This window comes from Ambystoma mexicanum, chromosome 7p, assembly GCF_040938575.1.
Source record: "Ambystoma mexicanum isolate Mex_15411 chromosome 7p, UKY_AmexF1_1, whole genome shotgun sequence".
NCBI classification, from domain to species: domain Eukaryota; kingdom Metazoa; phylum Chordata; class Amphibia; order Caudata; family Ambystomatidae; genus Ambystoma; species Ambystoma mexicanum.
The window spans coordinates 922,680,757-922,699,628 of NC_090939.1; the positions used below are offsets into that span (position 1 = coordinate 922,680,757).

The window sequence follows — 18,872 nt, forward strand, 5'->3', positions numbered from 1 at the left end:
TTGTTGACAACAAATGCAGTAAATAACAATTAAAATGCCGGTAATCCATGTCTGCCTTAGACTAAAGATGTGCACACTTAAAAAATCCCTCCTATTCAATTTCTGCACTCCAAATAAATTCTCATTATGCAACCGCCTCATCTAATTCTATTATGCTTGGTGCTAGTTTAATTACCTACTCAAAACCTGCAGATTATCAGTGGTCTACACTAAACGATTATATTAAAATGTTTAAAATACCAATATTTTTCCACAGTGCAAAATGCCTTTTTAGTTTGGGCTATTAGATGGCGCTAAAGCACCACCTATAAGCCAAAACTATTGCATTGTAGTACGGGTATGAGGAAGATGACATGTGAGATGGGATACATTGCTTGTCGTGTTTGGTTATTTACCACCCTTTGACAGCCCATGGCCATGGCAATCCCATTGGACGTTTCCACCCACTACCTGCCTCTTCACGTCCTTAACACATCCTCCTGGAATATATTTGCGCTTGCTTTCTCATGAAGGAATATCAAACTTTAGCCTGCCAGTATTTTTAGTATACGGTCTGCTGAGAGTTAATGGTTTAATTGCAGCTGTAAATGGCAACTGGTGTGATCAAAATGTCTTAACCAGGTGAGCCTTCAGCCACTAGATTTATCTCTTCCATGCACTGAAATTCTGCTAAAAACAATCACAAATCCAACAGTTTTAGCTAGAGGCATTGGATAATCATTTGCCAGGTATATACATCGTATGCCCAGTTAATCGCTCCATTTTGCAGCTGTTGTGGTCTTATGGCAAGGTAGTTCAATTCAATCAGTGCCAATGCCATGACTACCTAAAAGCCCAAACAGTTGGCATTGCCAAAGCTTGTTTACAATTCTGTGAACTCCGTTTCCATAATCAGACATTAGTCCATCACAATGTAAGTATACTTCCAGTTTTCCCACTTTGACATTCCCAGTGTGCAGATCCCAATCCCAGAAAGCAAATTATACGAAATCATTCAGGCCTGAATGGCACAACACACTTTTCCCAAACGATGAGAAAACCAAACTATTCCTTATTGGCACCCAATCTTGAATAAACACTTTAGATCCTTTCTCATTGACAGGAACATAATCACTGTTGCCAAAGAGGTACAGACCTTGGGAGTATACTTAGACTCCACATTATCACTAACCGGACAGGTAAATGCTATCGCAGCAGCATACATTGTGAAATTGATCAATGCCTGCAGGCCATTCCTATCCACTGACAGCTGCATCACGTTTGCCAGAGCCCTCATACTATCCAGGATCGACTAGTGCAACTCCCTCTTTGAAGGCACTAAAGCCCGCAATTAAAAAAAACTACCGGTCATTCAGAATAACGCCATAAGAGCATCTCTAAACAGTTCTAAAATTACCACATCTCCACTGCCAGGCATCCATTGACTCTCCTTCCAAGAACGCATCATGTTGAAACCGCTAGCACTAACCCACAAATTTATCTAAAATACTGCCCCAATCTACTTGTCCAGAAACATTTCCAAGGCCCAATCCTCCAGACCTATCCGAGCTGCCTACTCGCACCTACTCGACATTCACTGATTCAGGCGCCAAAAAGTAGGGGGCAGCAGCTTCCCGGTGATTGCGACCAAACTCTGTAATAGTCTCCCTCTAACTCCAAGATCTGACGACTCCTTCTGGTCCTTCCGCAAAGGCCTCAAAACCTTGCTCTTTTCACAAGACCTCCAAAACTAACTGAACCCTCCCAATTTGATAAACTCTTTGCACTGACACCCCTATCCGGTTCAGAGGTTTAAATTAAGACAACATGTATGCACCATTTATGCGTATAACCATTGTAACCACTATCTGTAAACTAATGTTCTACCTATGCCTGTAACCTTGTTGTAACCAAATATAACCACTGCACTCATGTAAACCAGCGCCCAGATGCCCCCCAGTTCGGTGCTCTTTATGAATGTCAAATCATATTGAGGGTATATTTCCAGTTTGTCCAACACAGGAAACTTCACTTTGACAACCCCATAATAGTCCCATTTTTGCAAATGCAGTATAATACCAATTTGGAAAACTTGGTATACTGTTTGCACGTTCCCAATTTGACCTTGCCTGTCAGTTTGCAACTTTCTATTATAATATTTGATAGTTCCAGTTTTCACAAACTTGGCATGTTACCAGCTCAGCCATCTGAGCAGATTTGTTTTCTTTTGCTCCACTATAGTCAAAGATTGACCATCTTTAGAATGTTCCTGTTTTGTCATCCTTATATGCTGATTGATGAGTTCAATAGCCTTTGATTTATGTTCTTAGTATGCACAAACCCATTGTGATGCAGCTTGATCTATATGATATGGCGTTTATAACGTGCCTATACACAAGTGTTTCAAGGCGCGACGAGGCAAGGGAGGGGGAACAGAGGGAAGACTGAGACAATGATCTTACTAGGGTCTGTGATATTGAGATCGTGCAAGTGCAAAGGAGGGGTCAAGGGGGAGGGGCAGTGCAGTACATAAGATGAACAGTAAAAATTAAAGCAAAAAATAAAGCAAAAACCTTATCACAACCATTGTATATTCTCAGTTTGACATCCTTAGTACAATCCCATATGCATATGTTCCGTCCCCTTTCCTTCGTACTTCTGGAGACATTCCGTCTAATGGGATGGGACTGAAGAGTTTTTTGTAGCACCAAAAAAATGTCTCTCTTTGAATGTGTACTTGGAGCCCAGCACTTGCGTGACCTCGGGCCCTGCCTCCTCATGCCACGCGCCCGGGCCTCACCCCTTGATTGTTTGCTCCGTGCGATTGGTATATAACATGTTTGGCAACGGCAGGCGTTTTCTCACCTTTTTTCATTTTTCTTTTCTGTTCTTAGTTGACTTCTCTCCCCTATTCCGGGCCTTGCGGTCGTTTTTCCTACTGTCTGTACTGGAAAAAAAGGGTTACTACATTGCTTCTGACCCTTGTTCGATCTGTCTAGAGTGATGAAGGCCTGAGCACCGGTGGGATGCTTTATTTTCCTTTTAATCACTTTTGCTCAATCATTGGTTCCATTGCTGGAAGATGTTTTTCAAATCGGTCGCTGAGACATCATCGAGAAGTCACAGTGGCCGGTAAGTGGGTTTCTTTACATGGCACCCCATCTGGGGTTCTCCTACCAGCGATCTCTGCCCATGGGAGGGCCCCATCCGGTCCTAGCATCGCCGTGACTCATCCCAAAGCTTTTATTTTGTCATTTATATAGCGCCCATCCCCATATGCATTGCCTCAATGCGCTTTGTGGTTGGAATGCCCTCGGTGACCGCAGTCCATGTGTAGGAGGTTCTAAGAGTTTAAATTAAATGCTTGTGTGAATTTTTGCCAGGTTAGGTGGGCTGGTTAGGCTCCAGTAAGCAGCCCAGAGATCAGGCACGTGGGTGGACGCTTTTGGTGATTTAGAATAGAGTGCTAGTGTTGAAGATGCGATGTGTGCCATGCTAAACTGAATTATTTTCCGATGCTTGTTGCTGTATACTAATGGCAGAGGTGTTATGTCAAAGGTTTCGCTGTGGACGGCTATGTGTGCTCTAGATCGGAATAGCATAGCCATAGCTGCATTCTAGGGTGCTTGAATGGGTGGCCGTGCCTCTGTCCAGACATGGTGTAATGTATATGTACTGTAGGCTTGGATGGAGTTCAACTGCAGAGTTCTTTTTCTTGATCCAATGCAATTGGCTGGTCTCGCTATTCGTGCCCTGGAATGAAAGTCTGAGCAGTGGGAGAGTGGCCCGGAGGGATGAGGCGGGTGATGGGAGTACGGTAGTTTGTAACGGTGTGCCTCTGAGAACACTAGCGACCTCTGTGGGGTATTGGTGAATAGGAGTGTTGATTCAGTGTTTGTGTGCCTATCGAGAGTGTAGAGAGGGGGAGGGTTTCAAGAGGTGGGAGGGAAAAGCCAGGTTTTGAGGGCCTTTCTGAATGCTAGGTGGTTGTCAATGTGTAGGTCTAGGGCGTTACAGATGAGCACTTGGACAGAGAAAGAGAATGTGCCCAGTCTCTAGTTGTAATGTGGGACCACTAGGAGAGATGCTGTGCGAGATCTGAAGTCCTTGAGGGGTGGCAGCGAGAGATTTTGTCTCGAAGGAATACCAGGCCTGTGTTATGGATGGCACGGTGTGTCAAGCACATGGCTTTAAAGGTAATGCGTCAACCATTAGGGAGCCAATGGAGGACTCTTAGTGTTGTCTGGGAGGAAGGTTAATGAGCAGGTGGGCTGCAGCGTTTTTTGGGTTCTTTGCAGTTTCCTTAGCTGAAACACTGGTGCGCCTAGGTAAAGGCAGTTTGCGTAGTCTTAAGCGGCAGCAGATGATGACGGAGAAACAGTGAGGATAGGTAAGGGAAGATACGCCAGAGGATGCGTAGATGGAAGAAAGAGGTTCTGGATACAGAGTTGATGTGTTGGGAGAGGTAAAAATTTGTGTCCATTGGGCATCCAAGGTTTTTCACTGAGGTGGAGAATGCCGGCGAGGGGCCTAGGGATTGCAGCCAGGGAATAGGTTTGGGGAGGAGCGCCATTTTCCCGCAAACTAGGATTTCAGTTTTCCCAGGATTGAGAATGAGGTGGTTGGTAGTCATCCAGTAGTCAATATCCGAGAGGCATAATAACAGATCTGGACGATTGGAGCCTGGCGATTTGGGGGTTTTGAGGATGATCTGGGTATCGTCTGCATGGTTGTAGCAGGTAAGATTTTGGGAGAGGAGGAGTGCGGGCAGATAGTGAAGATAGATGTTGAAGAGCAGGGGAGATGGGGATGCTCCTTGTGGGGGACCCCTTTTGCTACTGGTCGTGTGGTGGAGGAGCATGATTTGTGAGCAGTTAGAGATGAAAGAGGAGATCCAAGAGAGGGCTTTGTCTTTAATTCCAAGCGAGTGTTGCCTGTCTAGGAGGATGGTGTGATCGATGGTGTCATAGAGGTCAATAAGGATGAGTACAGTGCAGCCTTCTGCTTTAGCTGTTATTTTTAGGTCTTCCCAGATGGACACTAAATAGGATACTGTTTCTCCGAGCGGTCAGAACCCAGATTGTGCAGGGTCCACAAGGTTATTGGTTTTGGTGAAAAGACCAAGCTGCTTGTATGCTGTGCAGTCCATGTATTTGGCCATGAAGCTTCTGGGAAGGTTCCAGATGTTGGGGAAGTGGTTGAGGATTGAGCGTGCGGTACTGCCTGCACAGGTTGAGGCTAGGATGTTTTTGAGATGGGTGGGCAGGCATGGATCCTCAGGGGAGCCTGATGGGCGGCTTTGTGCTAGGAGTGATAGGAACTCCTGTTGTGTGATTAGAGTGAAAGTTTGTGTCAAAGGGGGCTTTTGACTATGGTAGAGCTATGGGTGGGTGGGGGTGAGAGCTAGGGATGTAACGGAATGCCGTTCAAGATACCGTGAACAACTTAATTGAACAATAATAACCGTCACATTGTTTATACCGGTATACCGTTAAGTGTGCTTTTCAATCTGATTTGCAAAGGCTTCAGTAAGTAAGTGCTGCACAGTATTGGTCTTGCACTGTTGGATGTGCCATCTGCCAAAGGGGCCTTGTTTGGCAGACAAGAGCATAGGGAAAGTGAGGCCACATTAGTAAATGCAGCTTTGCTGCTGTAACCGCTCTCTCTCTGTGATCAGTAGAGTCAGGTCAAAGATCAGCCGACTTTGCGCAAATTGTGTTGTAAGCTGCCCAGTGCCTGAACCTTTGTGTTACACGTGCAAAGCTGGTAACGATGAGTTGACTGACTGGCTCTTTAAACATACCAGAGACTCCAGTTCATAGACTCCGCCAGACCTGGATTTCATGGGCAAAGTAGAACAAAGTTATTTTGTTTCAGGCATTATTTATTTAAAAGGCAGCATACAGATTTTAAACGTTTTCACACATTCATACTGCTCTGCGCTACAGGTCAGATCTTCTATGGTGAGTGTCCCAATTTTCAGTTTGCAATTAGCAAGACCACAGGGACATCAGAGGGTGAGCTTAGGGCCTGAACTGAAAGTGAGCATTTTATTTTTCCTTTTGTTTGTATGTAAACAAATGTAATAAAAGATTCAGTGACTTGTAAAACAGTGGAGCCAGGAGCACTTTGCTTAGGAGCCACTCAGCCAGCAGGAGCAGAAATGTATCGATTCAGCCTGGCCCGGCATCATGTGCCATTATTTCAGTAAGTTAAGGTCCTACTGCACTGTGCAAAAACACATTGGAACAGCTCTTGCTCTGGCTGTACAAATTGTAAAAAAAAAAAAAAAAAAAAAAAAAAAAAAAAAAAAAAAGACGGCCAGTGAAGTCATGCATATCGAATTACTTTCCCCAAGTTTTAGATTCAAGGAACTTAAGTTTCTCATGATCATGGATCGGATAGCCATCCAGTTCTGTTTTAGCTTAGAATTCTGGGATTTGTAGTTTTCCCACCAATTTTAAAGATGGGGGAACTACACATCCCAGAATTCAAAGGGGGGAATGTTCTGTATGCCCTTCTGATGCATGTCCACAAACAACTTTAGCTCTGTAGACCAAGCATGGACTGGCCTTTAGGGCAATACGCCCATGGCCGAACCAAAAACGCGAAATGCTTGTGTGGCCCAGCTTTTTGGGTCAAAGTGGGGCACTTTTTTGGGCCAAAGTGGGCCAGTTTGATGAGTGACTTCACTATGCGGCTAATAGTTTTCACCACTGTTGATGAATAAATATTCTTTTAAATGTACAATTTGCATCACATTTTATCAAAAAGCTCCCCCTTAGGTACTATTCAAACAGTGTTCCAAAAGGAATGAATTCCCATTTGCGCTGTGGGCCACTTTTGTGTCAGTGCCCGAGTCAATTTTATGCCCCAGTTAGACTCTGCTGTAGACTGGGCCTAACAGGGCTTTCTGCTAGTAAATAAACTGCGCCCCCCTCCCCCCACTGTCCTCTGTGTAGATTTGCACATTAGCACTAGAGTTGTTGCTTCGCTTGATCCTTCACCTACCTGCCTTCTGCATATGGCACTAGACTCAAGCAGGCAGGACAGATTCTACATTCAATTTGAAGTATCCAGAGCAATGAGGGTGAAATATTTCTTAGGTCTATTCTCAACTTGTGACACCACCCATGAAAGCATTCCTCCCTCTAAACTCGCATTACAAGGGTCCTAATGCACTCAGACCTGGGGAAAATGGTAATGATGGGGCTGTGGTGATGTGATGGTTTAGGCCATATTTGTGCTGATATGTATTTTACCTTTATCATTTTCAAAGGTTTTTTTGCCGCTATCTTTAAGAAGGTAAATGAACATGTATTGCAAGGATGAAGAAAGAAATCAACAGCGCCCACTGAATGTTGTTCCTTTATGATTACATGGTCAGTGGTGACTGACATCAGACCTTCATAATATATCAGGCAGATGGTAAACAAGCTATAGTGATTAGATCACTATGCAACCTTTCAGTGTGTCTGTGTTGGCTATGACATTTTGACAAAAGAAACACAATGACATGGGCTTTCAGACCTCACATGAGTGACTTTTCTCCCTTTAATGGGATAAAGAGTTGTCAAAACAAACCTTTTGTCGCAGCAAGGGGTCATGAAGCCCATGCCACTTGGTTCCAAAAAAATGGAAGTTGAGGTCAATTTTCAAAGCGATGACCTGTGACTGAGCAGCAAGCTCGGTCCTCAAAATGTGCATTATAACACTTCCACTAGTCACTCTTTCATTCAAGGCGATCAACGAGTGAGCGCCATGAAAGACCAATTCTGCAGCCGCCTTAGATTCCTGGAGGATCAGCTAAATCTGTGCAGAGACAAGTTTCAAAATGCTCCCTTGCTACAGCTGGAAAATTCTGCCTGCGTATTCATAAGTTAACTAAAAAGCATTGACTTAATGGTAAGTTAAAGAACTTCAAATGCAAAAAGGAAATGTTAAAAATCTTTTTTTTTTGGTACAAGTAGCTTCAGTTGGAGCAGTTTTTAATGTCCTTCCGTAAACCACACGTGCCTGACACAAAATCACTGTTAGCAATAGGAAGAATAAATACAGTGCCAAGAAGGAAAAGGATTTACTTTGGGTTGGCGGCTTTGGGGGTAACATATTTATAATAGATGTTTTCTAAACATATGACAATGGGGGATTGGTTCTATCTCATGGTATCTCGAGCTCTGGTTCTCTCTAGCTTGGACTATTGTAACAGCCTCTTTCTAAATCTACCTGCCTCTACTCTCCGCCCTCTGCAACTAATCCACAACAGGACTGCGAGACTTGTCCTTGGCCTGAAGCCCTGGGATCGTATCTCTCCAGCTCTGAAATCTCTCCACTGGCTCCCAGTGGATGCATGGATTAAATTCAAAACCCTATGCATTGTCCACAAGGCTTTCTGGAGCCTGGGTCCAAAATACCTTCAGCTATCCCTCCGCAAATACCTCCCCTCTCGAGCTCTTCCCTCCTCTACCTCCAACTCACTCAGGGTCATTCGTTTTTCTAAGAAACGAGCTGGTTGTAGATCTGTCTTCGGCTTGGGCCTCCCTTTGGAACAGCCTCCCTGCCACTCTAAAACTTGAGGAGAACCATCTCTGGTTCCGGAAGCACCTCAAGACCTTCCTCTTTTCTTCTGCCTTCGCTCCCTTCTCTCCCCTGCTGATCTGTTCTCTCTTGGCACCGTGCACCTGGCCACCCTCTGTCTTTTGGGCCCAGGTACCTGCTCATCCTGCCACCCTCCTGCACTGCCTCCGGGTCACCCCTTGCACTGAGGTCTGTATCTGTACCCATACAGCCCCCCCTTTTTCTTACTGCACTTATCAGACCTACCCTGTCTGCTGCCTTAAACCTAGTACTTGCAAATTGCTGGCTGCATTACCATTGTTTGTTGCCTTTATTTATTTATTGTTATTTATCTGTTTCTCCTCTGCTTCGCACTTTCCACCTCTTCCCCCCCCCCCTTCCATGCACTTTTCCCCTCCCCCTCTTCCATGCACTTGCGCGTTCTCAGCACAATAGAAATAAAATATCAATCCTTGAATTAAATATAAGTCACACCGCGAAATTCACTCATCTCTGCGGGTATTCCCTGCTTCCATACCAAAGGGTAACATGTCTGTGATGAGAGAGAGCGAGAGCACTACCATCAGCTTCCATTGATCTGTGGCATACATATTATCAAGAAGGCAACATGTTCATCTTCACCAGTAACCAGTGGGAGAGCTCAAAGCCTGAATGACCACTTAAGAAAAGCTATTAAGTTTGCTTTGCCAGTCGCAACATGGCTCCCCCACCTAGTCCTCTACACATTTGTGTTTGGTGGAAGCAAGGGGTGGCATTTCAGTGGAAAGTATGTTGAAAATCCCAGTTCTAGCCATGGGTGCCTGATTTTGTTTGTGATGATAAATCTGACAATGTATGACCTTTTTAAGAAAATATTTGTTAAGATTAGTTAACTCCACCTGCTATAATGCGATAACCAGGATATACCGTAATATTACTAGAAGGTTATAGTACCGCCATAAAACTAATACCATGACACCCTTAGTGGGGGCATGTGTTCTAATTTAGAGATGATGGAGTGTCTGTCGATAGCGATATTGTGGAAGTGTTCTGATAAGGTGTTGCATAGGGATTGGGAGATGTGTAAGAGGGGGTTGAAGCAGGCCGGGGAGTTGAATTCGGAAATGATTCTATGTAGTTCCTTGCTCGGATTCTGGGAGTTTAAGATTCTGTTCCTATAGAATGCTTTCTTTGTTTTTCTGATTTCTAGTCTGAATGCTCTGGTTAGTTTTGCTAAGTTGGTTTTGTTCTGGGCCGTAGGGATGGTTCTCCAGGTCAGTTCCAGCCAGTGCTTCAGGGTTTTAAGTGATTTGAGGTGGGTGGTGTACCACGTAGGTGTGGGTCCTGATCTCTGAGAGGACCATTTTGTTCGGGTAAGAGGTGTAAGGGCATTTGAGAGTCAGAGGTAAAACAGTTTGATAGGGGTGGCCCTTTCTGGAGGGATGGTGTTGGGAGAGAGGAGAGAAGGGAGTTTGCTAGATCTGTGGTGATAACGACTTTATTCCATAGCGGAACGACTTTATTCCATAGTGGAATGAGAGGTTTGGGGGTTGGTGGATGTCGGGCGTGACCTTGGGTGAGAACTGCGGTGGTCAGTGGTACAGAGAAGAAGATTGCTAAGTGATCAGCCATGATAATGGGTGAGGGGGCATTGTGGATATATTTGCAGTGGTGAAGATCACATCAAGGGTGTGACCTGCAGTGCGTGTGGAGATGGGTTGTCAAGTTGAATGCTTCTAGGTTGTGTAAGAGAATGGGTCATGGGGTTTAAGGGCGAGTCGAACCACATGTTGAAATCTCCTATGATGGTAAGTGTTGGATGGAGAGTGAGGATGGTTGTCGGAGCAAGTTTTTATTGTAGCTAGGGGGTCTGTAGATAAGTAGGAAACAGTGCGAGGCGGAGGGCGAGAGTTGGCGTTTTACCTGCAGGGATTCGTAGTTTGTGGCGTTGGCTGAGGCTTCCTTAATTATCAGTGGGAATTGGTGTTTGTGTAGCATTGCAAGGGTACATCAGATTATCTGGCTGAGTAGAGGGTGAATATCCAATTGGACACATCCAAATGGGGTACCAAACTAGATGTGTACCTACCTGGCCTTGGGCAACTGGTCAGGGTATTGGGAGCAGGTTTTGAGGCCCCTGGATGGAGGGGGGGTGTGCACCTAAAAGAGGGTGACCACAGTAGGGGGTAAAATGTAGTAGCTCCATGATTTCAGACATGTTTCAGCATGGTGCCTGGATCACTTGGGGAACCTGGACAGAGGGAGAAAGTGCCTAAAATGCGAGCACAGCAGTGCACAGTGGACGATTGGCCCACATGCAGCTTATGCTTACCTGTAACAATTTGCCTGGATGCAAGATATGGCTGACTAATACAATATGCTTGATTGTGGGATATGGCTGACAAGCGCAGTCTACTTTGTGATGTGGCTGGTTAAGACAATCTAGCTGGCTAACAAGTACCATCTACCAATATGTACAACCGTGGGCTACGAGCAGGGGAATAAACGTTTTCTTTTTAGGTAATAAGCTTGGTCGGACAAGACTGGCTGGTCCCCCTGTCTGGACCTTGCTTAATCTGTCAGTCGCTGCTGGTTGACGGCAGCAGGCTCTGCTGGTGAACACTGGCAAACACAATCTGGAGCTGCTTCTGCACAAGCTGCCCTTTACCTCGGGCCATTAGCCGAAAGGGCTGCAACGGGCAGGTGGGCTGCCCAGAAGACTGGATTTAAGAGGGGCACCAACCCAATCGAGGTTCAGGGTTGAGGTGGGAGGCAGGAGTAGATGGAGCTCCGGGAAGCAGCGGCTCAAGGTGTGCCCAAAATGACACCTGTCAGCGGCAGGATGCAGATGTAAGACAAACTAGGCTGAATCAAGATATAATTGGCAAAAGGAGCTCAGAAACACAATGTTCATAAAAGGCTGAGGCACACAATGTGTCCACAGATGGAATTTAGAACATGCCTCTCGAAAGCAAAATGTTAAGCAGGGCCAATCAAGTGAAAGCTAGCTACTATTACCAAAATGACCTCCTACACACAATGTTAGAGAGGCTGATGTACACGATATGAGCACAAATGCAGCTCTGAGCTACAAAATGTTAATGCAAAGCCATTCAAATGAAAACCGGCAATTAGTAACAAAATGACCTCCTAAACATGATGTTAATAAAAGGCTGATTCTGCACAATGTCCGTGTGGCCATGATTTGATAACCCCAGCATAATTTCAGTTTGAATATGCAAGCATGCACCCAGTTATACTCCCAGTTTGACATTCTCATGCACTCAGTTTGACTATCCAAGAATATTCCCAGTTTGTCGGACTCTGTAATAGCCCCAGTTTAAGATTCTGGTCCTAGTCTTCACAGTCGCAGAAAATGATCAGTCTGAACAATCTCTGCATATTCCCATATGGCACTATGTCAGCACAGGTGAAATTATACCTGTAGTAACAGTTCTATGTGATCGCTGGAGGGTGACTTGATATTTTTTTTAAGGCGCTAAAAACCCTCCCCAACATATGTGAGGACTTGTGCATTTGTATAAACTAACTCCAGTCCTAGAAGATCTGGGGAAAGTTTTGGATAGTGCCTTTAAAAAAAAAAAATATCAAGTAACCCTCGATGTAATTTCCCGCGATTTAGATCCCTGGATACCGTCGTATTTTCCCAATGTATCTCTGAAATATGCTGTTAGTGTTCTCCCACTGTGCTGTGACTCAGTTCCAGTAAACTATTGCAGTTGCAACATACTATGGGTATCATTATAATGGCATTTGTCGGGACAGTAAATCTTTTGTTACTGCATTGCACTGTGAGCAGTTGTTGAAACCAGAAATTCATTGTCGATAGATAAGTTTGAAAAATAGTGAGCCTAATATGATTTGTCTATATTAATTGATTTTTATTGTTTCAGGTGACGGGTGCGGATATACAGTAATGGGACCAGAAAGTGGAACGTTCACCTCCATAAACTACCCCCAAACCTACCCAAACAGTACGGTTTGTGAGTGGGAGATCCGTGTCAAATCCGGGGACCGAATTCACCTTAAATTTGGAGATTTCGACATTGAAGATTCTAACTCGTGTCATTTTAATTACTTGAAAGTTTATAATGGAATTGGCCCAACAAGGAGCGAAATAGGTAGGGTGACTGGATTGTGTTGGTTTTGACATTTTAAGTCGTAAAAACAATGTTTGTTTTTTTCGTCGGTGTATAATTCCGGTTTCTGCAGGTGGCTAAACATTGCTGTTAAATGGAAACATATTTGCTCTTTTTGTCCTTGTCTGTTCTACTACATAAAAATATAAGTAAATTTTCTTCTGATCCCGTCACATTGCATTCCATTTCCAGAATATTCTGATAGATATTGGCTTTTACTATTTTGTCCCCTCTTTTTTTCTCTCCCTCAATTACTGGGTGCCAGCCAGCCCTTATTGAAGGAAACTCATCCAGTTTCATATGACGGACGTTGGCATTTTTGTATTAATTAGGCTTTGTACTTCTGTCACTGCAATAGTTAATTGACTGTTTTTAGAATTTGCAGAAGAGCAGATTGTATTTCTGTTGAGGCATGGCCACATCTTAAATTCTTATCCACGCTTAAAAGAATATTTAAAAAAAGACCTACTATCCAGTTGCAACTGTCTCAATGCCCTCCATGGCAACGCAGCAGCTTTCAAGGTTTCTGTAAGGCAGGGCATGCTTTCAGTGTGTAAATTACGAGCTGTGTCCAAGCCGCTTGCATCCCCGTCACATTGTGTGGTGATGCCCCCCTTACTATTTTCTACAATAGGCCAGGGGTGGCACCGCAATCAGGAGACCGGAGTACTCTTCCCCTTGAGTTTATGTATATAGGAACCTTAGGCGCCCCCGCACCTGTGTGCCTGTTATTGCACATATGCTACACAGTGACAGGCAGGTGATGTTATGTAGTGGTTGGTGAATTTCTTTTAACTGGTGGGGCACAAATTATTGCGCTTAGTATGTGTCCGTGACAGAACGTGGTGGGGGAGCCTGAACCAAATAAGGCACGGTCCTGGGATACTCTTTCCCCCTCCTCCCCCCCTCGCCAACGCACCCCCTTTAAATTATGGTTCATTTTGGAGCACGTGCTGTGAAAAATTGGGTACAAAGCCAAACTTTGCAGTCAGTTTTGTATGGTAACGCATGAAAAAAGACAATAGATGGAAGTCCTCAACAGTGCACAGTAGTGTTTTCATAGTCCTTGCCCACAACGTATGCCAGTATAAAAAAAACATTTCATGCTGGCTGTGTCTGTACATGCACATATACAATCAGAAGATTGAGGGGAATAATTTAAAGGCCTCGATAGTCGTCCCCTCTAAACAACTAGCGAAGGCTACTTGACTTGGGAACCTCGTTGCCTTTATGCTGAACCTTAGAGAACAGACGACAAACACCATAGGGTTCAAACACCCTGAGTCATTGAAAAATAGCACTTGACAACTAGAACCATTTACTTGTGCAATACAAAAATTACTTTATTAAGACCATTTAATTTGTTAAAAAATGTATTAACTCATCCTCCATAAAACAACTTTTTGCAAACTGCAAATTGCCTATAATTCATATTACAATTCAATAAAACACAAAGTGCAAAAAGTGCTTTCTTACAAACCGCACACCATTCATTCACTGACTGACTTGTACTCGATTCACCATCCACTGGGATATATATTCCCGTCGAATTTAATGCTACAGAAAGCTCTCAAAATTCCAAGCTGCTCTCTCTCAACCCTTAATGTCTTGATTAGGCAAATCCTTGCTACTCAAGGTTCTGATTAACTTAATAGTCTATTCATCAGAGTTGCCTTAATAAATGACAACAGTCTTGCCCAACATGTTTCGTTCTACAAAATAAAATTGCATCAGTATTAGAACTTCTTCAGGGGGAAAAAACATTAGACTTGCAGGTTTTCTTTATCTTTCACTCGTGGTGGTGGTAATGTTCATCCGTAGCCCTATAAGGAACAGAATTAAAAACAGCTATAAATATTGCTGTTGCCAATTTTAACACTAACCATCTATAGAGCTACGAGTCTCTTGTGGTAGGCTTACCGTGCTAGCTATAATAAATAATGGTGTCCACAGCGTAGTAGGTGCATCTTCCAAATGAGACAGCCCTCTGTGGTAGTAAACGCCCCATTAGTCGGAAGCCACACAGTCACAAGGCTGTAAAAAGCAAATAGATTTACATAGGTGAAACACCTAAATGTAAGCTACACACGTTTAGTCCATTCCAAGTCCTAACTGATTACTTCATGGTCGGCACGTGGCCAACCCACACAGTTGAACAAAATGTAATATATCACCACCATTCTATGTTGAGAAATGGAACTACTCCTTGAGCCCTGATTTTTATGTCTGAACAGACAGTTTCCACGGAGAAGTCGTCAATACAAAAACAACATTGCCTTTCTATGTTTTAACAACGAATGGTCCTCTGGTGCATAGTAACTTGCTCGGGATACGGGCATAAATTATACCTACAGGACTGGGTGACCAACTAACTTGCCTAATAAGGTGCCCGTAATCACGTCATCAACACTTAAAAATGTGATTACTCACTTGTAGGATGTATAATAACCGCTCTCAAAAGCCTTGCTAGAACGCGTGCCTTCGTTGGTGTAGCGCTGCCCTTTTGGTCTTCGACATCTGTGCTCAGTGTGACATTGCACCACTTAACATCCTGGACTGCTGCTTTTAGAAAACTGTGGAACACAATGGAAATCTATTTAGAGACCCGGTACAGTATGACGAAACAAGGCAACCCACTTTCTCCGAGTCGCTAATGCCCTTCATGTATAAAGGACGACATTCTAAACGTTCCCCGTCTCTGCTAAACTTTGAGCCGAAACTAAACTCACAAGCCCCTTGACCCGTTAAGCCCCGGCGTACGTACTTCAAAGAGGCACCGTATCCGGCTACTCCACTTTCAACGTCCTGTACGTAATGTGTTGATCACCTGATTTTAGACCTATACCCCCATACTGACCTTAAATTGGTTGTCGGAGAGACGCGCCTGTTATAACTCGCCCTAATTGGATGACTGGGAGTTTATTACAGATGTATACCGCCCGTACTCCTTGAGGTAAACAACACCACGCCTGGGTGTGCTCGTAAACTCAGATAACTAATAGTAACGCGTCTCTAACCAACTCGTAGTTCTTATGGCATCACCCATGGAAAGATACCGCAATATGGTCACTACTCCTGTTGGTCTTGCCAAATGCGTTAGAAAACCTGGTAAAGACCAATAATGGAGTGATGGAAGCGGTACAACGTCTTGTTTGTATATAAACCGTCCTGGCACCGTGGTCCCTTTTGCACTAGAGGGTTATAAGAAAGGAATCAGATGGGCCGCCATGGTTTAAGAATTCCTTTCAACTGATACTGTTCCAGTCGACCGCTTCATTCAAACCGGTTATAGCTGTTTGGCATAAAAAAATGAGCCATTGTTCTTTCGCTTGTAACCTCTTAGTTGTTTCTATACCATTCTGGCTTCGGATATGGAGTAATATTGACCATTTCAGGTCATTACCTCCGTGGTCCATCATCAAAAAGTGGTTGACCATCGGGGCCGTGGTAACCTTGTTCTTAATACAATGTTTGGGACCAAAGTTGGGTCAAGCCTAAGTCAACTTGTGTCGTACGACTTGTCAAATGTCAGTTGACACATTAGCCGTACGGGCATGTCCCGCGGTTTTTGGTAACTCCCAAGATTCTGTAACACTTTTTTGCTTGGCAGGTCCTCTCGTGAGGTCCTTTTTGGTAAGTAGATCTTTCAGGTTAGGACCCATTTTGAAAGCACACAACGGTACGTCTAGGGGACAGTCACCGCCCTTCAGAACATGCCAGTTTTTCTTAATTATTTTAATGATCCGATTTGTTTGTGGAGTGTAGGTGCTAACGAATACTATGCCGTTCTTATCTTTAGTTCTGTCGTTATATTCTAGCAACCCTTCTCAGTTGTTATTTTGGATCTTTTCAGTGCATGGCGCACTATCTTAGTCGGATATTTTCTTGCGACTAGTTTTGAGCTCAGGGTATCTGCTTCCGACAAACATTTCCTTTGTAGAGCTATTGTGCTTCAGGCACAAGAATGACCAAACGGGAGATTCTCCCATGTATGGCGGAGATGACAACTGGCGAACTCTAAAAGAGAGTTACGGTATGTCGGTTTATGATATGGTCTGACCTGGAGAATATTCAGACTTGCGTCTATTCAAATGGTGATATCCAAGTAGTTGATCTCGAAGTTACTGAATGTAGAAGTGAATTTAAGATAAGGATTTTGACAATTGATCCATAGCATAAATTCATTGAACTGTCCAGCGGAGCCATCCCACACAATCAGAATGTCGTCTATATAACAGCGCCACAACCCCAGCTTGGAGAAATAAGGATTAGTAGAGCTGTAGATGACTTGACATTCAAAACTCTCAACAAATTAATTTTGTTGCTCAAGGGGCGACTGAAGCGCCCATTGCTGTATCGTGGGACTGGTGATAGAGCTGTCCGTTAAAACTAAAATAGTTCTCAGTGAGGGCCATTTCGGCACGCCAAAGGATGAAGCTATTTGGTGTACTCCCCTCTGTTCTTTTGGTAAGGAGTATATCCTCTAACACTCGTAGAGTTTCTTGCTGCGGTATACAGGTGTACAAGGACACAATATCCAAACTAACAAGCAATTGTGTGGTAGGATCAAATTGCATCTCTTCTACTGTTAATTTCAGTGGTATCCTGTACAAATGAATACATAGTCTGCACAAAGGGTTTGAGATACCTGTCATCAAATTATGACAAGGGGTCCAGTAAAGCACCAGTGCCCGAAACTATGGGGCGGTCAGGAGGATTAACCAGAGTGTTATGAATTTTAGGAAGTATATAGAATTTTGGCATTATGGGATTCTTAACCCTAAGAAATTTGCTCTCCTGTGGGCAGATCCAATACATGACAGAGCCTATAAATGTCCATGCAGGCTGCACCAATATGTGCCAGTATTACCATAAAAGGACTCCCAATCCATAAAAAATGTCATGCCACAAATAGAAAGTATATCCAGAGCGGCTATACCAATGTAGGTCAGTGTACCACATAATCACACTTATGTTTGCTTTTACTCTGAATTCCTGGTACAAAAATGTCATGACACACTAATAATATATAGCCTGACTGGAGCCACCAATGTAAGCCAGTCTAGCCATATATTAACATTCATCATGTTTGCTTGTACCATTAATGCCAAGTAAGTGATGCCACATTAAAAAGTATATGCAAGATACCACTACTGTCAATCTGCATATCCGTAATGTAACATTACATTTACTGCTACATCCCGTCCCCTTTCCTCCATACTTATGGGACATTCCTCCGTCCTGTGGGATGGGACCGGAGCACTTTGTAAAAAGCATCACATTTTTAAAAAATGTGTCCTTCCTCTCTTTTAACGTGGGGTACTGCACACGGCTGTAACCCCGCCCACCTTAGATCCACCCAGCGCATCACCCATTTTCTCTGCTCGATCGGGACTGGACGCACTTGCATATTTGGAAGATTTTTTTCCTTCCAATGTCGTCCTCTCCTGCTCTGGCTTAGCGGTTGTGTGGCAGTCCGTCTATGCCGTTTCAGTTAGACTTTACTATTTGTTCTTCCTGTCAGCGATGCTTCGTTAGGGCAGACCCCCATCCTCTGTGTTTGGTCTGGACCACCGGTGGGACTCGTGTTTTTACTGCGATTCCCTTTTGGTCCGGGCGCTTGAACGTCGTTTAGAGTGTTAGGAGGCGGTGTTTCATGCACTCCCCCTACGCACTTTCAAGCTTTCATCGACGAGAAAAAGAAATGCCCGGTGAGTTCTTTACTTTTTAGGGCACCCCGGCCGGGGGACTCCTTCCCGGGGTCTTCCTGGTCTGGGAGGAGCATCAAAAGCTCTGTTACCGGGGCTTGTCTTGAGGTGCCTTCTAGGTCTAAAAAGTGTACCAGAGTTTTCTCCGAGGGCCTCTGTAAGGGGCCTATTGACACCGGATTACAATCCGAGGCCCCTCCTGTGGGGGCTGTTTGTGGGCCCAGTTCTACTGAGGCGGTGGGTACTGCAGCTTGCTTCAAGGTCTCCTTGACTGGAGCTTCCCATAAAGACACCGGGGTTCTCCCTGAGGCCTCTGTGAAGGCTTACTGTACCGAACTAAAGTTCTAGTGACTTCTTGAAGGGGCTTTTACTGGGCTCTGGTCCGAGGTCCCTCGTTTGGAGGCTAAGGTGACCGACAGTTCTGAGAGGGCTGTTAGGGCCTTGCCAGTGAGGTGTACTCCTCATCGTT

General features: G+C 44.3%; 1 protein-coding gene across 1 annotated transcript in view; it reads left to right on the top strand.

Annotated features, from left to right (window-relative positions):
• The window catches only part of DCBLD2 (discoidin, CUB and LCCL domain containing 2), a 621,557-nt gene that overhangs the window by 210,620 nt on the left and 392,065 nt on the right, over positions 1-18,872 (top strand). Inside the window, exon 2 of the mRNA XM_069637211.1 lies at positions 12,450-12,677. Coding sequence (XP_069493312.1) covers positions 12,450-12,677 — 228 coding nt within the window. The remainder of the gene's footprint in view (positions 1-12,449; positions 12,678-18,872) is intronic.